Source organism: Bombus impatiens, unplaced genomic scaffold (genome assembly GCF_000188095.3).
Source record: "Bombus impatiens unplaced genomic scaffold, BIMP_2.2 scf_0135, whole genome shotgun sequence".
Taxonomy (NCBI): domain Eukaryota; kingdom Metazoa; phylum Arthropoda; class Insecta; order Hymenoptera; family Apidae; genus Bombus; species Bombus impatiens.
Genome location: NT_176554.1, coordinates 2,482,156 through 2,499,333, shown reverse-complemented (window position 1 = coordinate 2,499,333; position 17,178 = coordinate 2,482,156). Strand labels below are relative to the sequence as shown.

Genomic DNA, 17,178 nt, shown 5'->3' with positions numbered 1-17,178 from the left:
AACGTTAATCGAATTAATTAATGTTGACCCTTCGGTTGTGACGCGCGTGGCCGAGAGTACACGGTTCTCCTTTGTATACAAATAAACGGTCGATTCGACGCTTTCCGGAACAATCGGATTTTTCTAGCGTCTAATCGAACGTAGTAGAATCCATATGCTACGTTGATTCATAAACATGGACGGATGTCATGTAAATATTGGGTCGACAATCGAGCGATTGCGGATTTTCTCGTTACCGTCTAATGACAAAATTCGCAATCTCTTGGTCGCCAACTCAGCGTAACGCGTAGTACGAAATAATTCGCCCGAGCGTCGACTATAACGCGTTGATGAACGAAAGGCTTTCGAATGGATCGAGTAAACCTTTTTTTCCTACAAATAAAGCAACGAATCTGGTGAATTTCGATCGCCGAACGAATGGGAAAGAGCAAAGCGAACCCGAGCCGAATGGGAGGAATTTAAACGATCGTGGAATATTTGCAGAGGAATCCGGATTACAAGTTCAGCATGACCGCCACAGCTAAGGATCAGGGCGACGTTCCAAAATCGAACACGATCGATCTGGATATTCGAGTGGTGGAGTCTCACAAGAAGGCTCCGGCTTTCTTGCCAAGACCTGCCGAGCCGATTCGATTGCAGGAAAATTTCAGCGACTTCGACGCGAGTATCATCCGGCTAAAGGCCGTCTCGAACAGCGGAGACAACAGCGGTCTCTTGTTCGAGCTGGTTCCTGGTAGAACAGAGCAAACCAACAAAGGAAATACGTTCAGGTAAAGCGAATCTCTTATGACTAGTTACGATTTGCGAATGTCGTTACTCCGCTTTTCGTTTACGGCGAAAAAACGAATGCGAATGGTTTGTTGAAACGAACGAAGCCTCGTTACGATACGTCGCTGTCAACTGTTAGCAAGGCGCCACGATGGTCACCCGTGATCACCAGTAAGATAAACGGTCCATCGGGGAAAATGTTGTCTTACATCGTCGATTTATCATTATTTTGCCATTGTATCCTTCGAACAATAAAAATACTCCCGTGGCGTGCTGAGCGAAACGTGTGATTTCGGCGTGGCAATCAAAGCGTTAAATCGTCAAAAAAATATCAAGGTATTAAAAATGTTTTGCCGTCGTTGCTGTGCTTAGTGAAATTTCCTTAGCGTGCGAATACTTTCGGCGATTATATTATTTTATTATATATTATTATTAATATTTGTCCTATCCTCTAATTGACAGATTGGAGTCAAACAAGGATGCCGCCGACATCAAGCTCTCTCAGCATCTTGACTACGAGAGCAACACGGTTTACACGCTGATCGTGCGCGTGCAGAACAAGTATCAGCTGGCTGCCGAGACCGTGATCGATATCGAGGTGTTGGATGTCAACGACAACATTCCAGTGTTTCGAGATCTGAAGAAAGGTAGAGTGCTCGAGAACGAGCCACCAGGCGTCCCGGTAATGCAAGTGCGTGCGATCGACGCCGATGGAACCTCCGCCCATAACCAGGTACGTACGTCTCTTCTTCCTCTTCCTTTGTCTCGATCAATATACATTAGAATACTCGTGGTAAATAATTCTCTTTCTCAAATTTATTATATTATTCCCTTAGTGCGGTGAAATTTAAAATACGTTTAAAACACCGACATCGAGCATTTAAAAACATAACGCAAGCTACGATGTAATTTTTCGTTCGATTCGTATGATCCAGAGAGAAGAGCAACAGCGGCAGCGGGCTTAACAATACAAACAATGAAAATCATAGACGCGTACAACCATCGGAGCATTCTCGCCGTTTCACACCCTCGTGTTTTTCTAGGTCACGTACGAATTGGATAACTTCCGGGATCTTTTCGCTATCGATAAGTATACCGGTAACATCACCACTCTGACCACGTTCGATAGAGAGACCGAAGACACGTACAACGTGAAGGTGATCGCCATGGACAATTCTCCCAGTGCGCTGTTCAAGACGGGGGAGCACAACAAAGGTCAGCAAGTGTTTCGCATCGAGATCGCGGATAAGAACGACAACGCTCCCCATTTCACGCAAGCTGTTTATACCGCGAATTCGATCCTGGAAAATGCCAATATCAACGCGCCGGTCACCGAAGTGAAGGCCAATGATTTGGACACTGCCAGTCCGGTTACCTACAGCATTATATTTGGCAATACCGACGACAGCTTTTATATCGAAAACACAACTGGAAAGATCCGCGTGAAGAAGCCGTTGGATTACGAGAAGATCACGGAATACAATTTGACTGTGAGAGCTTTCGACGGCGTGTATAACGATACCGCTCAAGTGAAGATTTTTATCGAAAACGTAAATGACAATCCGCCGGTCTTCGAGGACTTTAATAAGAATCCTACTATCGAGGAAGAGAAGCTGGTGGAAGGTAAGCAACGCGTTCAGCGTTACTTTCATAGAATAGAATTTCGTGCTCATAGAATAAGAGTTCTATAGTCTGTAGAATACGTTTTGGTCGAATCTCGAGAGATCTGAAATTTCTGCTTCGAAGATCAAGACCGTGTTCTCCGAAGCTCGATTAATTTTATGACCTCGATACATCTTCCAATCGCGTTCCTCTCAATAAGACCATGTTCGAGCTTTTATTATAAGCGAGTTTGATTGCTATGCACTGGTTACAGGTTGTATCACCACTGTGGTCGCTTACGATCCCGACATCAAGGACAGGAACGCTGATCAGCATATCGCGTACTTTATCGTAAAAGAAGACCAACAACCTCTCATAGGTATCGACAAATCTGGTTGCATGACCTTGAAGAAACCTCTCGATCGCGATGGCCCCTTGGGATACTCCATGTGGACGGTAAGTTTCCTTTCAGCTGTGTACCTTTCATTTTAGTGCCATCGAGCGCTTCGTCGATCGGTCGATACAAAGCTGAAAAGACGATTAATCGAATGGCAAGGAGACAGCACTGTTCTCCATCGCTCCAGAGATTTGGTCCACGTAGTAAACGTCAGAATGAGTACCTTGCATAGATATTTTATACATTTTGCACACGATGCACATTTTCCACCTCGAATGCATAGAGGTCAGCAGTCGTTCGGTTTTTGGAATTCTCGTCGAATCGCGACCAATTAATCGCGCCACTGGATTTCCTCGGAAGAAACAGCGAAATTTATCATATCCGATTGGTTTCAGGTGATCGTTATGGCGCGAGACGAAGACGGCTCCCCGACCGCGCTACGAGAACTCGTAATGGTGAACATCACGTTGATCGATATAAATGACAACGCGCCATTCCTCGACATGCCCTATCCCGTAGTATGGGGTGAGAACAGGGCTCCTGATAAGATCACGGAATTGAAGGCTCGCGACTGGGACTCGGACGAAAACGGACCTCCTTTCCAATTCGAAATAGACAAAAATACCGCTGACGACGAGATTCTAGCCAAATTTGCTATTCGAGACGCCGAGTTGTTTGCTCGTGTCGAGTTCGATCGAGAAGAACGAAAGAGTTACGACATTGCGATCGCTATCACGGATAGCGGAAAGCCACCCATGACGGGAACATCGACGTTGACCGTAATCATCGGTGACGAGAACGACAATGCTATGTCAGAAGGTTCCAGCTCTATATTTGTCTACAATTATAAAGGCGAGGCTCCAGAAACAAATATCGGACGAGTGTATGTAAACGACGCTGACGATTGGGACTTGCCAGACAAGCATTTTGCCTGGGCATCGACCCACGAAGGATTTACTTTAAATCCGAAGGACGGTATGATCACGCTGCTTCCAGGAATCTCGAACGATACGTTCGTCCTCAAGTTCATAGTCACCGAATACAGCATTCGCATTCCGCGACATCAGGTGAACGCGTACGTGAACGTCACGGTGAAAGAGCTGCCCGAGGAAGCGGTCGCTAGGTCCGGATCCGTGCGGTTCTTCGGAATGACAGCCACAGAGTTCGTCGCTCCTGGCGAATCTGGCGTTAGTAAGAAGGAAATATTTCAGGAGAGAATAGCGAATATGCTTAATACTTCGGTGGAGAACGTGGACGTGTTCACGGTGCTTCATTCGCCGCATCATAACAACAATAGTTTGTTGGATGTACGGTTCTCGGCGCATGGCAGTCCTTATTACGCCCCTGAGAAACTGAATACGATCCTGGCGCAACACACGGAGGAGATCGAACGAGAGCTAAAGACAGATATCTTGCTGGTGAATATCGACGAGTGCCTCATCGAAAAACAGCATTGTAACAATACTTGTCGTAATTATCTGAATGCAAGCACGGTCCCGTATCCGGTTTATACGAATATCAGTACGTTCGTTGGAGTGCGAGCTGTGGTAGATCCACAGTGTACTTGTCATGTTGCTGAACCGATCGTTTGTCTGAATGGAGGCACACCGTTGGCAGATCGATGCGAGTGTCCTCCGGGTCTCGAGGGGCCAAGGTGCGAGCTTCTTGGCATTGGTTTTCATGGCAACGGTTGGGCTATAATGCCGCCACCTGGTCAAGCTTGCGACGATTCTCATTTGGGTTGGTATATTTCTTCTTTCCTTACTCTTCTATGCTACGCGTTACAGCGATGCTAGTTTAAATTTCAATACAGCAGTGTGTCCACAATTCAAGTGTAGTAAATTCTCATTACTCGCAAGGAAGGTCGTTTAATTTATAATGGAGTTGCATGCAATTGTATACAATTATACGTATGGAAAGAACGTCCCGCGGAATTCATAAGGACGTTTAAAGATACACATCGTTTATCACAAAGATAGACATCTGTTATGGCTGCTAAACTAATTGCTAATAGCATTATCCTTTATACTCCTATATGACGAACCCTGTAATACATTCTCTCAAGTTACGTTACAAAAATCTGTGATTTCAGCATTAATTGGGTGATATTCCTCGTGAGAAAATAATTATTTATGAATTTATAGGAAATTTAGACATGCAAGGATACATAATACGCATATAAAGTTTCGAAAAAAGATCCATAAAATATCCATAATACAGTACTTGTTCTAATATTTATTCAGCGAAACAGATCTCTGCCCAGATCCTACTCTTTTAATTGCGTTTTAATGTAAATTTACACAAATATTTGCAGTCTACTGACGATAAAGCTAGAGTAATTACAGCGACAGTATCTAAATACCGTTGATATTTTTCTCGCTTATTTCCGCCAGATCTATTCTCCTGCATTCTCGCGGAAATCGAGAGTGCTGTCGCAATAAATTTATCGTCCGTTCCGCGAGAATTACAGTCCGGATCCTCGATTTATTGGAATTTAAACTGGCCACTACTGTATCCCTGCAGTAGCTGAACGTCAATATCCATTCATCACGCGAATCCGTTTGCGTTTCAGGTCTCGAGATAACGCCTCACATAGACAACGGTCTGGTATTTTACTTTGGTCCGATGACGTATAGTTCAAAGATCAGAATTCAAGACTTCATGGCCCTGGAACTTCAACAGGGATACGCGGTTCTCTACATGGACTACGGGTCTGGCACTGTGAAACTCGATCAACCGCACATTAAGCTCACTGACGGAGAAAGACATAGGATAGACGTTTACTTTACGAAGAACGTAAGCGCGATTAGTCTTCATCGTCGTAGAATCATCGCGTTCTACCTTTTTCCCATAGCTCTTTATATTGTGCGCTACGGTGTCGCTCTTGTTTTTACTATAATCTTCGTTCGAAATACTTCATGATCATTCGAACCACATGCATGTACTTGTATAAATATTTTTCATCGTTATTTAGGGTATAAATACGAATACAGAACATCAATAGCGATATATTAACACACTGTTGACCAGATATTTTATGCAAAGATTGACTATATTTCATGCGTAAAACACAAAGTTTACTCGTGACCGGTTAACAATGTTGTGCATGAATAAACGAGTTTATTTGTGACCTGTCAACAGTATGTTAATAAGTGATACGAATAAAAGCAGTTACCTTTTGAACGCAAGGTCCAAACTCTATGTTAAATTCCATATTTTATGCGCTGCAGGCGATAGAAATGAAAGTGGACAACTGTGGAATCTCCGCGTGTATGAGCTTAACCGCGCCGCAAGGACCGAACGGATTTTTGAACGTGAACAGCCCCTTGCAGATAGGTGGAACTCTGACTAATCTCGCGAAGATGGCTTCGCAACTAGGATGGGATTATGTACCTACCGACAGAGGATTCGTCGGATGCATACGCAACATGACCTTCAATGGAAATGTAACTCCTCGAAGATTTTACTTTATGAATTCTCTTATCCTATTTTCTTTGCCTGTCGTCGAAAGATTTCTTCGATTACGAAAGGAATGTGACAGAACCGTTATTGATAAACGCGAACGTTCCCGTGTAAATTGTACGTTAAAATCTTTTTCCCGAGTCGAAATGAAACAGTGAGACTGAGACGTAGAAAATTAGAAAACACGTAGAAAATTAGAAATTCTATAAATTCAGTTCGTCCAATAATTTGTAATCGCGATATATCTTCTTTGCTATTCTATGTTTCAGACGTACAACTTGGGTATGCCGTCGCTATCTAGAAACGCGGATCCTGGCTGCGATCACGGAATGGCAAAAGCCGTGTCCTTCGGGATCGACACCAATTTCATTGTCGCGATCTTAGTTTGTTTCGCGATATTGTTGATACTGTTGTTCGCGGTGGTGGTGCACAGGAAGAAGACCGACGATCTATATAAGGATATGGACGACATCAGAGAGAACATTATTAATTACGAGGACGAAGGAGGCGGCGAAGTCGATACGGGCTACGATTTGAACGTTCTTCGAACGATTTACGACGCGCCGCCTATCGATTCGAAAATTGCGCCCGTTGGCTTGCAATCCAGAGGTACGATAAATTGAATAAGTAAGCCAGCAAACGCATGTTATAGTCGTAGTGTAGTTACACAATTTGTTATGGTATTATATGACACAGCTCTGTAAGACGAATCAAGAGATAAGCGTTGTTTAACACTTTAATCCACTAAAGGATAATATCGCATTATCATCCCATCAGCAATCATTTTCATTCGATTTAGATTATCGAATTTATTAGCGTATTATATCATTGAATTATTTTAACATTCTGCTTACGAAAAGTTTTTGTATCTTGCGTATAACAATGTACAAGTCACTGTATTCTCGTGTTTCAATTTTTACTACTTGTTCGTTATGCTCAGTCTTAGACACATACGTGTATTTCGTGTTGATTACCGTCTGAGCTAATTAATTTATCAGCTGTGTTATTATTCTGTCAAACTATACGAACGATGTTACTTTTTTAAGTACATTTTATTATCGCGTAGGGATAAAAATTGTTCGGTTCCGCTTTTTCGCTCTATCGCTATGAAATAAACCATTCGACGCGCTCCTGATAACGACGACTAAGCCTCTGTCAGAGGGTTAAATCTCGTTCGAATGAAATGTCGCAACGAACAAAAAGACACTCGAAGATCAATTATATACGTCCGCTTTCTTTTCTCGCTTGCCAGGTCCCGACGAGGTGCCGGATATTTGCGGTTTCCTAGACGGCAAGAAAGAGAGCTGCGACAAGGATCCTGACACGAATCCGTTCGACGATGTCAGGCACTATGCGTACGAAGGAGAAGGCAATTCCGAGGGTTCTTTATCATCCTTGGCTTCATGTACGTACCACTGAATATGTGTATCGTTCGTTTAATTAACGGAATCGGCGGAAGTAAATAAAATTATGCGACCAAAATCTAGGAAAACTAAAGCGGAATTTACAGTCTGAAAATATCATAAAATGGTACAAAACATTGTACTGGCCAAAATAGTAGGTAAAATTGTAGAAAACACTGTGAGTGCAACGATTGAACATTTTTGTATTGCAAAATATGCTACGTGTCAATGAGAATAATGTAATGTAGAAATCAAGTGCAATTTGTCTTCTTCTATAGTTATCGATAATGCTGGAAGATAGTATCACAATGTATAGAGAAAAATGTAAATGCTATTGAAGATCAGTTAATCGTTTCTTGGCGTTTGTCTATGCCATCTGTCTAAGTGTAAATGAAAGGAGCATCGAGCTTTCCTTGCAACTAACTGCAAGAGGTGGCACGTACAGAGGTTCTACACGCAAGTTTCCATAGATACATTTTCCTTTTTCATAAATTTGGGCTACATCGATGCACGAGTTCCTTTTTCTCCCGCAAAACTTGTTTCTTGGCAGTTGCAGTGTTTTCTACCAGACACTCTCCAATTCACCATGGACTGTTAGCCAATAATGGTAACTGGGGCCGCAGCCGTGTAGCGAATGAAAATATATAGCGAGAAAGTAAAACGTTAAATAGGATCACCGATCTGTCATCATCAGCAGTTCAACGATGAGTCATGAAATCAAAGCTATCAGCATATAAATTAGAATAAGAGTTACAAAGCGGGGACCGCGGTTTTATGCGCTTCCATCTATTTATGAGAAATCTGAAGATGTAGAGATGCACGGTAGCCAAAGTACAATGTGCGAAGCAATTTTCTATGCGTACCTAGGTTCCATCTTCTTAATGACAGACTGAAAAATACGGATTTGCATAAATCTTTCTTTACAAGCAGACAAATTGTTTTCGATTTATCGCGGAGCTGCTGCGTTGACATCGTACAACCTTGAACGAAGTTCTAGATCCTTACGATTCCCAACACGTTTTAAATTACTTGCTGCGGTCATCGAAAGTTGTTAACTTTAATCAGTGGCTGATTTTACGACCTCGTACTATCGCTACCACTTATTATACCGCGTAATCAATTTTCTTTAATCTATTATACAAAGGATATAATATATACGTACGTCGAAGTTTTCTACTGGCAACTGTTCGGATATTTTCGTAAGCCACTGTGTACTGTAACGCGAAATAATCTCGATCTGAGAAATCGGAACCGCTCTGATAAGAAAAAAACTAAAAAGTACGCTCGATTCTGTTGGAGAGACGAGATAGAATCATCGACTAGTTTCTACGATATTTCCTTTTTCTTCTGCAGGTACCGACGACGGAGATCTCAAGTTCAACTACTTGTCGAACTTTGGCCCGAGGTTCCGCAAATTAGCCGACATGTACGGAGAAGAACCCAGCGACGAAGAGAGCGACGGAGTCGGAGAACGGGAAAGCGAGAGTTGGTGTTGAGTCTCGCGCGACCTTTCGACTTTCGACTCGAAGAGTTCGCGACAATTAACTCGGTAACTTCCGATCTCCTCGACGAAGCAACGATTCCTCTTCGCTTCGTCGCCTCGTGTACTTAACTCGAACTCGAGGATACCTGTTGTACTTTTGTACCGAGGACACAGTGCCGAATCACGGCATCGGTAGCCACATATCGTTTCGACAGAGCGTAATCGAAGCGTAGTATTTTCCTTTCTCTATTATTTTCTGTTCATTTTATCTATTTTTACGTCTTTCCTTTTACCCGAGCAAACTGCTCTCGCAACCAATAGAGAATAACATTCGGTTAGAATTGAATTTTCAAAGGAAACAAAGGACAGCTCGTAATGCTCTCCGAGTGACGATGTAACACGCGATCTTTAAGAATAGACGACATAGCGGCGGAAGACTAAGAGACCACGAAAAAGCAAAGATAGTATTCTATTTCCTATTGACAAGAGAATATAAAACGAAGAAATAAAAAAAGACAGGTAACAGTGAATTAAAAAAAAAAGAAAAAAAGAAATCGACGCATCAGCCGAGAATGACTTGCTATGACGACTGTAACTCGGCTGTCTAGCATCACACGACAATGGACACGCGCATATTCGCTCGTTAATATGCGTTAATTTGGCGCGTGCATTCCACCAGTAACGAACGGAACGATGATTTATAGCGTGAAGAGATCGCGAGAATCTGACTTCGAACGAAGATGCAAAGAACACGGTGAATTCTTTTGGCAATCATTCGAGTTACGAGGACTGGACTTATTTTTTTATACGTACATTATAGAAACGAATAAATACGTATGTATGCATGTACATGCCTGCGAGGACATCGTGGGCAACGAGTATATAGAATGCAGAGAGGAAACGAGACGAATGAATGATGGCAGCGTAGCGATAGGCGAAACCCGAGACACGATAGGGAAAAATAAAGATGGAACAAATGGCAGCGGGAGAGCGTTACCGCTCCTCTATATTTAACTTATAGACTATTTTATTAAACGATTATGTGCGCGAGTGCGTTTAGAAACTGTGTAGCAGGTGTGCGAAACTTTACATATGCGAATACACGAATAGATATAAACCTAAACACCGAATCTATGCTGTACACAGATGCGTGTGTGCATGAGTGTGCATGCGCGCGCGTCTAGGCCAATGCGATTGGAAATGGAATATGTCACGCGTGCGAATCGGTGAGAAGGGATCCGAGTGCCATATCGTGTGCCCGAAATCTGAATCTAAAATCGATCCACCGAATTGTGCACGAATACACGAATGTATGGTCGCAACGTTTACCAGCGACGAACAGTTCCAACGCGACTGTTTGCCTTTTCTTTTCCGCCGATCGGCGATAATCGTTTATCTCGACATCCATTTTATTCCATTCGCGAAGACGCACGCGCGCGTGTGCCTGCGAATATTTCCAAGTATATGTATATAGATATATATATATATATATTATGTATGTATGTATATCCGTGTACCTATGTAGGCGTTCGCGCACGTACGTACACGTATATATGTGATAATAATTTGTAAGCTTTTTGTACGATACATCAACGGCGATATGCATATGTATAATAATAATAGTAACGATAACGATAGTCGTAATAAGAACAACAGCATCAGTAATAAAAGTACGCAAATGTATATCGATGGCGATTCAGGTGGACTTTTAACCCTTTGCGGTCGTATCGAGCTTAGATTTGGTTGCTGGAATTCATTTTCGTTGAACTCTAATAATTAGATCGCGGATTTGTATCTGTTTCTAGAAGATTCGAAGATAGAAAAGTGCGTAGGAAACATATAAAATATCCAAAGTAGAGTACTTGTTATAACGTTTAACATGCGAACCGAATTTCTGTATCTACGTCCTACTACGCTATTAACCGTGTTCATAAAAATCTGAATTTGTATAAATATTTGCCATCTACTGATTACGTAATTAAGGGAGATGTTAAAAAGATCAAACTGATATTCGTTGCTGCTACTTTACATCTACGGCTTTCCTTTTGCCAATTTAGAGCGTTGCTTATGAAATATTTTAAGAAATGGAAATGTCTACCTGCACTAACTTGTAAGTCTTATTAACTCATCGAGGACCAAAGTTGCGTCAGCGCGATATTTCATTTACAATTTCTTTTTAACCAATTTACACCGTGGAATTCTATTGAATCCACGTTAGAACTACGAAAGGGAATATCGAAGATCTACCGAATATCAGAATTTCTTTTCCCATATAAAAATTGTACGAAACACGGAGAAACTCGATCTATTTTGTATCGCCATAAACTGTTCCTTCTTCAAATTATAAAATTCTTCTTGTACCTTCGATTTATGTCACGGCCTTCCGTAACGTATTTATTATTCTAATACATTTTTTAACCTGCTAAAACAACAACTCGTGTCTAAATTTTCTAATAATATTGCGTTTCACTTGATCGTTCGTCGGATGCCACGCAACCTCGAAGAGCGTCGTATTCGGTATGACATACGATCAAACTGATTCTTTGCCTCGGTAGCCGAGAGTATACGTACGATCGAAGTACCAAGAGCGTTCTGATGGCAGAGAGAAATCGTACGACCGCAAAGGATTAGCAAACTCCGTTTGGGTGAACTTACCTACTGAATCGACTTCAAAGCGCCGTCGAAAGATTTAACGTGTAATTTATACGATAAGAAACGAATGCGGTTTAGGGGAGAGCGCGTGATCTCAGATGCGTACAAGAGTAGTTGGTTCGTACGCATCGATATCCAAGAATGAACGTTTTCTTTCTTATTTAGATGACGTCTGTCACCGAATAATTACGATTGCACGGGCACGAGTATCGAGATACGTTATCGGAATAATAAGATATGTGTTAGTAAATCACCTGTCGTATCATACAGGTGGGCGTCTTTTTAACGATACACTCCGTCGCAGTACAAAGAACGTCTCCGTCGGCAGCGGCGAATAAGAAACGTGAAACGATCGCCACTCATCGGCAGAGTTCGGCTCGATTTTGCCGCGTCACATTTATTTATCGCGCACTGACTAAGCTACGAGCGGACTAGTTCGCGATACGCTACTTATGCTATATACTCGAACACTGCCCTTATGTACAATTAAAGAGAAGAGAAAAGAATAAAAAGAGAAACGACGCGACGGTTCTGTTCCACGACCATGCATCTAGCTGGTCAAGGTGTGAGAGCGGTGACACCTAAAGCTCCGTTCAGATTAGTCGATTACATATTTGAATTGGAGCTGTTTTGCAGGTGTTTCGAAGAATCCTGATTTTAAGATAGATAATGAAAAGTAAACTGCAAGTAGTTACGTATGTCTGTAAAATGTTCATCGACGAATATCACGCATAGCAAGTACGACTAAGAATATTAAGTTGAAAGAAAGGTGAAGTTGCTTTAGGACACGAATATCGGTAAATACGCGAAGCTGCGAATAACGCGATACATATCGCGATATCTATACCGTTCCATTTCGAACTTGCCTCTGTTCCAAATCCAACAGTGGATTTTTCCACCTTGCGCCTTTTCATTTTGAGTAATTCCATCTGGAATGTTAACGAATTTAAATAAAAGTCTCGAAGGAGAAGCGACGACGATTGCAAAGAGATCGGTAAGATTCTTGAAAGAAATACTCGAAAGGATATTTCGAATCGAGTAACGTAACGGATCGACACCAGTAAAATGCTATAAATTATTTGAAATCAAGCGACTTTCGAGCAACGAAGATACGCGCGGAAATGTAAAAGGATATTTCAAGAGATTTCGAGTTGCGAGTCAAATTTATATCGCTTGAATTCAGGTAATTCGTCTAATTTGAACGAAGCTCTATTGTCAAAGAGGCGTTCCTCTTTCCGAGTGATGTTGGCGAAAGAGTCGCGAGACGAACACTTTAGCCACAGGTATACGCATATACAGGCTTCTTGTAAATTATATTCCAGGACACGCGAGACCACAATGGTTGGCCGCGCGACCTACTCGACATGTGATAGTTGATCGCAAGATATACGCGCAGCACATCTTTCACCTTTACTCGCGAGATCCATCTACCGTCGTCGGAGATACGTGTAACTTCGTGTTCTTCTTTTTTTTGTAGCAATAATAAAAGACGATGACATTGGAAGTAAACGTAGTTTGCGATATTTGAGAGGTTCCCAGGCCAATACGAAATATCGTCGACGGTCAAATACAGCGAATTAAACGACAAGGGATAAAATAGAAAGATTAACAATACGAATGCTAGGATCGAGCCACTGATCGACAGACTTAACGCTATTGGAAATCGTAAAGAGGAAATTTTCGTTACAGCATTCGATATACCTTTACAGCAAAAAGAAAGTTATTAAAAATATAGACAGATACCGTGGAAATATAAATTCGATTTGTTTCACGCGCGTTATTAATGCACAGTTTTCTGCGTAATAAGCGATAAGCTGAATATTCGCATAATAAGTAACGTCAAAATATATTAATTTCATACAATTTAAATACACCGAGTACGCGTCGAATATAGAATATTCATGCATATAGAATATGCATCGAATATGTATGTATACATATATTTTATATAAAATTAATGCAATTTGCTCGTCGTTCCAATCACTTTGCAATTACATCGGGCAAATTCCATTGCGGAAAAACGTTACAAATTCTTCACGCGGCGCTGTTACGAGGAAACACGTAAGACACCATAGACGATCGAATCGCAAATGCATCGCGCTAACACATTCGCCGCTATCGTGAATATCTCGCATCGCTCTGGGAATTCCTTTTAAATCGGAAATTTCCCCAGTCACTGGACCTTGGTTAATTAATGGAAATCACGGCAGGCTTCGTAGTGACGTTTGCCGAACGAGAAAAAAGAAACCCTTGAGTCGTTGGATTGCGACACGATGTCTTTCATAGATGTCTTTCATAGAATTCACCCCGGCGCCAAGCCGGACGTTTTACGTTGTAAATTGCCAGGAATCTCGAGAAGGGGTTGCTGAGAACCTATAAAAAGGTCCTCAGCCTGGTTATCCTCTCGCAGTCGTGTTCACTTCCGGCGGACACACGATCTCGAGGACCAGAAACGAGCAGCACGATCTTCTCGAATCGCGTTGGTCGCTTTAAACGCGATTCCCACTGACGACATGTAAGTGGCCTGTTGTGCGCGCGTGAAACGTACTATTAGTTACACACAGTGGCTACGAAAAATATTTCCACCAATTCTTATTTTTACAAACGAAGCGTATTTTGCAGCAAGTCGCACGCTTCGTTTTCACAGTATCAACTTTTTCCAGTTATACGAGTATATCGTTGAATGATACGAAATTTAATACACTTGAAGCCAATTGATCGCAGTATAAACGGCGGAAAAACGAAAGAAAATAGATGTAGAAATTTTGAAGCAAGTCGTAGAACCATTTTGGACGTGGAACGGTTTTGCCACATTGCGACACGTTGCTCGAGACGCATAAATCAAACAAGAGTATTTTATCGCTAAAAGAAAATTTATTGACAGAAATTATGATTTCTAAGTTCGACCGGACGTTAGACTTTATCGTTATATTATGACGTTTTTTTTTCTAAACATAGGCTTTTTTGTTATCTTTAATGTAAACGCAATATGCGAATTAACAAAATTTTCTGAATTCAACCGTAATTACAAATACAAATGGTATAATAAATACAGTGATGTACGTGTACAGTGGCTGATGAAATTAATCGGAAACTTATCGCAGAACTTTTCTGTATTATTTTCTATATTATGCGCGTTATACGAAAGTTCGCTAATATAATGCTTTAACGCGACGCGACTATCGCGATCGTCATAGTTATTTATCATACAACGTTTATTTGTACATTAAGCAAGAAATGTATTCCTACGACGCGAATAATATTCTTAACAGGATCTTTGCGTTAAAAATAGTCTCGCTACGAATTGTGGCTTATCAACATACTGTTCAAATACTTCGACGATTCCAGACTATCAATAAGTATCTTCTTCCCTTTACATTCTCAGGTTCCTTTTAAATCTCACCAATACAATCATAATCGTGTCTCGTTATAGCGATAATGAAATTCCAAAATGTTTCGTATAATATGTACGCAGAAACGTTCCCAAAAGTGTCGAAATACTTTCATGAACCGCTGCGCAGTTTGTAATCGCTGTATGTTTGTATCGCTATGAAATATAAAAGAATAGAGCGGGTCAGTACGGTGTAATTGCAATGGCAGATTATCAGCAGATCAGTTGTACATATCAATTCGCAAAATAACGTTTGCAACTTGCCACTCGAGATATTTGCATTTCGGAACCTCTGCGGATTGATCATGCAGATTGATTTGTACGCGCGAGCACAAGGCTCTAACTATGGCTAGATCAATCACCGTATTTACTTAATTTTTCATTTGTGACTTTAATTTATCGCCTCGCTGTATCTCTGCCGCCAAGAGAACCTACATACATTTTTATATTGATCGAACGACGATCGATGCATTCGTGTCTGTACATGTAATTATCGCAATCGCCAATTTAGTTACGCAACAAGCTTTTTATTCGTTTTGTTTCGTTTCATAGGCATCGTAAAGTTCGACTCGAGTTTCTCGTTTTCTCTATAATATTGCTATTATGCTTGATCCTGAATTCTGGAGCCGAAGCTCAGCTAAACTTTTCGACCGGTTGGGGAAAGAGAAGCCAGAGACTCGAATGGAGTGCCGTTAGACCCGAGTGCCCTTCGCAGGCTAGACCTTCGCTCGAACAGCTGCTGAACGTTTACCATTTGATACAGGTACGCTTTTCGCAACAAAACCGAGGAAGACAGGGATCGTTGCTGTTACAATTCGAATTGCAAAATTTACGGTATAAAGATTACGTATCTTTGGTCAATCGTTGTAAATAGACGGAGGATGTTCGTGCATTCTTGAGAAATTTAAGATTCCTGAAATCTACTTGCATCGACAGGATGCATGCAACGTGCAAAAAAAAGATACAAGCTATTGAACGTAGAGCATCCATCGTGACATCTAATAGACGAAGCGAATTTCCATTTAGATTGCATTTCCTTAATTATCTTCGTACAAATACGAATTTGCATAAACATTTGCAATGTAATTATAAACGACCAAAGTTTGTTTAGTTATCGATAAGTATTATCGACGATGGAAATTGCTTTTTATTAACATTTATGAAAACTTTATGAAAATTCTCCTCTTTAATTCATGGTATCTCTTGTACAATGATCCGCCAACTAATGGTTATCCACGATCAAAAATAATAATAAATAATCATTTTATTTCCTCCTTCTGTAATTCCTGAAAACATACAGGTATTTTTGCCAAAGTTAATACCGACTTTTATCTACGAAAGAGCGTAATTATACTGTTGTATCGTTTAAATCATATTTGATATGTATATAGAACACATATGTAGATATTATAGAAAGATAGTTCTACTGTTCAACAAAGACGATCTTCCTGTCTTCCTTCTCCTTCTTAAGAATATCAAAGGGTAGCTGCTACTTTTGCTTTGTGGAAAACGGAGGCGGAAGAAGCATTGCCAACCAAAAGCGTTTCTTTCTTGCGTTTCGTTTGCAGATGGAAGCGCGAAAAATGTTGGAGTGTCGGAAGCCGAACGAGTGAATTCGGCAGTGGATCTGATCTGACGTTAGAGGAAACACCATAGGCTAAACATTGGACCGTTCGAGGGAGCCGTTCGAACCGTATACCTTCAACGATTTGCAACTTGTTTGGAAGCACTGGACTCTGAAACGAAGTATCCGGATCTATCGAACAAAGCTTGCTTCGATACGGTTTTCGTGCGAACGAGCCCGCTCGAACGTGCCTTGTAAAATCACCGATACGAACGATAATACAAACAATGAGTAGTAAAGGAGAAATATAATTTTCTTTCGCGTCTTCCACGTTGTCCTTCCTTTGTTCGTTTTGTTCCTTCATACGTCGACAGCTGTTCGATCGCTTTTTTACGTGGCATAAATTCGACCGGTTATGTCTTATCGACCAATCGACGGCCTTTGATTTTCTATGAT

General features: G+C 41.3%; 2 protein-coding genes across 2 annotated transcripts in view; both read left to right on the top strand.

Annotated features, from left to right (window-relative positions):
- The window catches only part of LOC100741934 (DE-cadherin), a 92,704-nt gene extending 79,433 nt beyond the window's left edge, over window positions 1–13,271 (top strand). Inside the window, exons 6-15 of the mRNA XM_012381701.3 lie at window positions 484–770; window positions 1,231–1,501; window positions 1,812–2,391; window positions 2,645–2,826; window positions 3,163–4,507; window positions 5,340–5,563; window positions 5,998–6,213; window positions 6,499–6,838; window positions 7,482–7,634; window positions 8,986–13,271. Of these exons, the coding sequence (XP_012237124.1) occupies window positions 484–770; window positions 1,231–1,501; window positions 1,812–2,391; window positions 2,645–2,826; window positions 3,163–4,507; window positions 5,340–5,563; window positions 5,998–6,213; window positions 6,499–6,838; window positions 7,482–7,634; window positions 8,986–9,128 (3,741 nt within the window). The 3' untranslated portion in view covers window positions 9,129–13,271. The remainder of the gene's footprint in view (window positions 1–483; window positions 771–1,230; window positions 1,502–1,811; window positions 2,392–2,644; window positions 2,827–3,162; window positions 4,508–5,339; window positions 5,564–5,997; window positions 6,214–6,498; window positions 6,839–7,481; window positions 7,635–8,985) is intronic.
- Window positions 13,272–14,126: 855 nt separating this feature from the next.
- Window positions 14,127–17,024, top strand: LOC105680314 (hypertrehalosaemic prohormone). Its single transcript, XM_033319069.1, has 3 exons — window positions 14,127–14,282; window positions 15,711–15,921; window positions 16,727–17,024. Coding segments are annotated over exons 1-3 (258 nt in total). The 5' UTR covers window positions 14,127–14,280; the 3' UTR covers window positions 16,772–17,024.
- The last annotated feature ends 154 nt before the right edge of the window (window positions 17,025–17,178 follow it).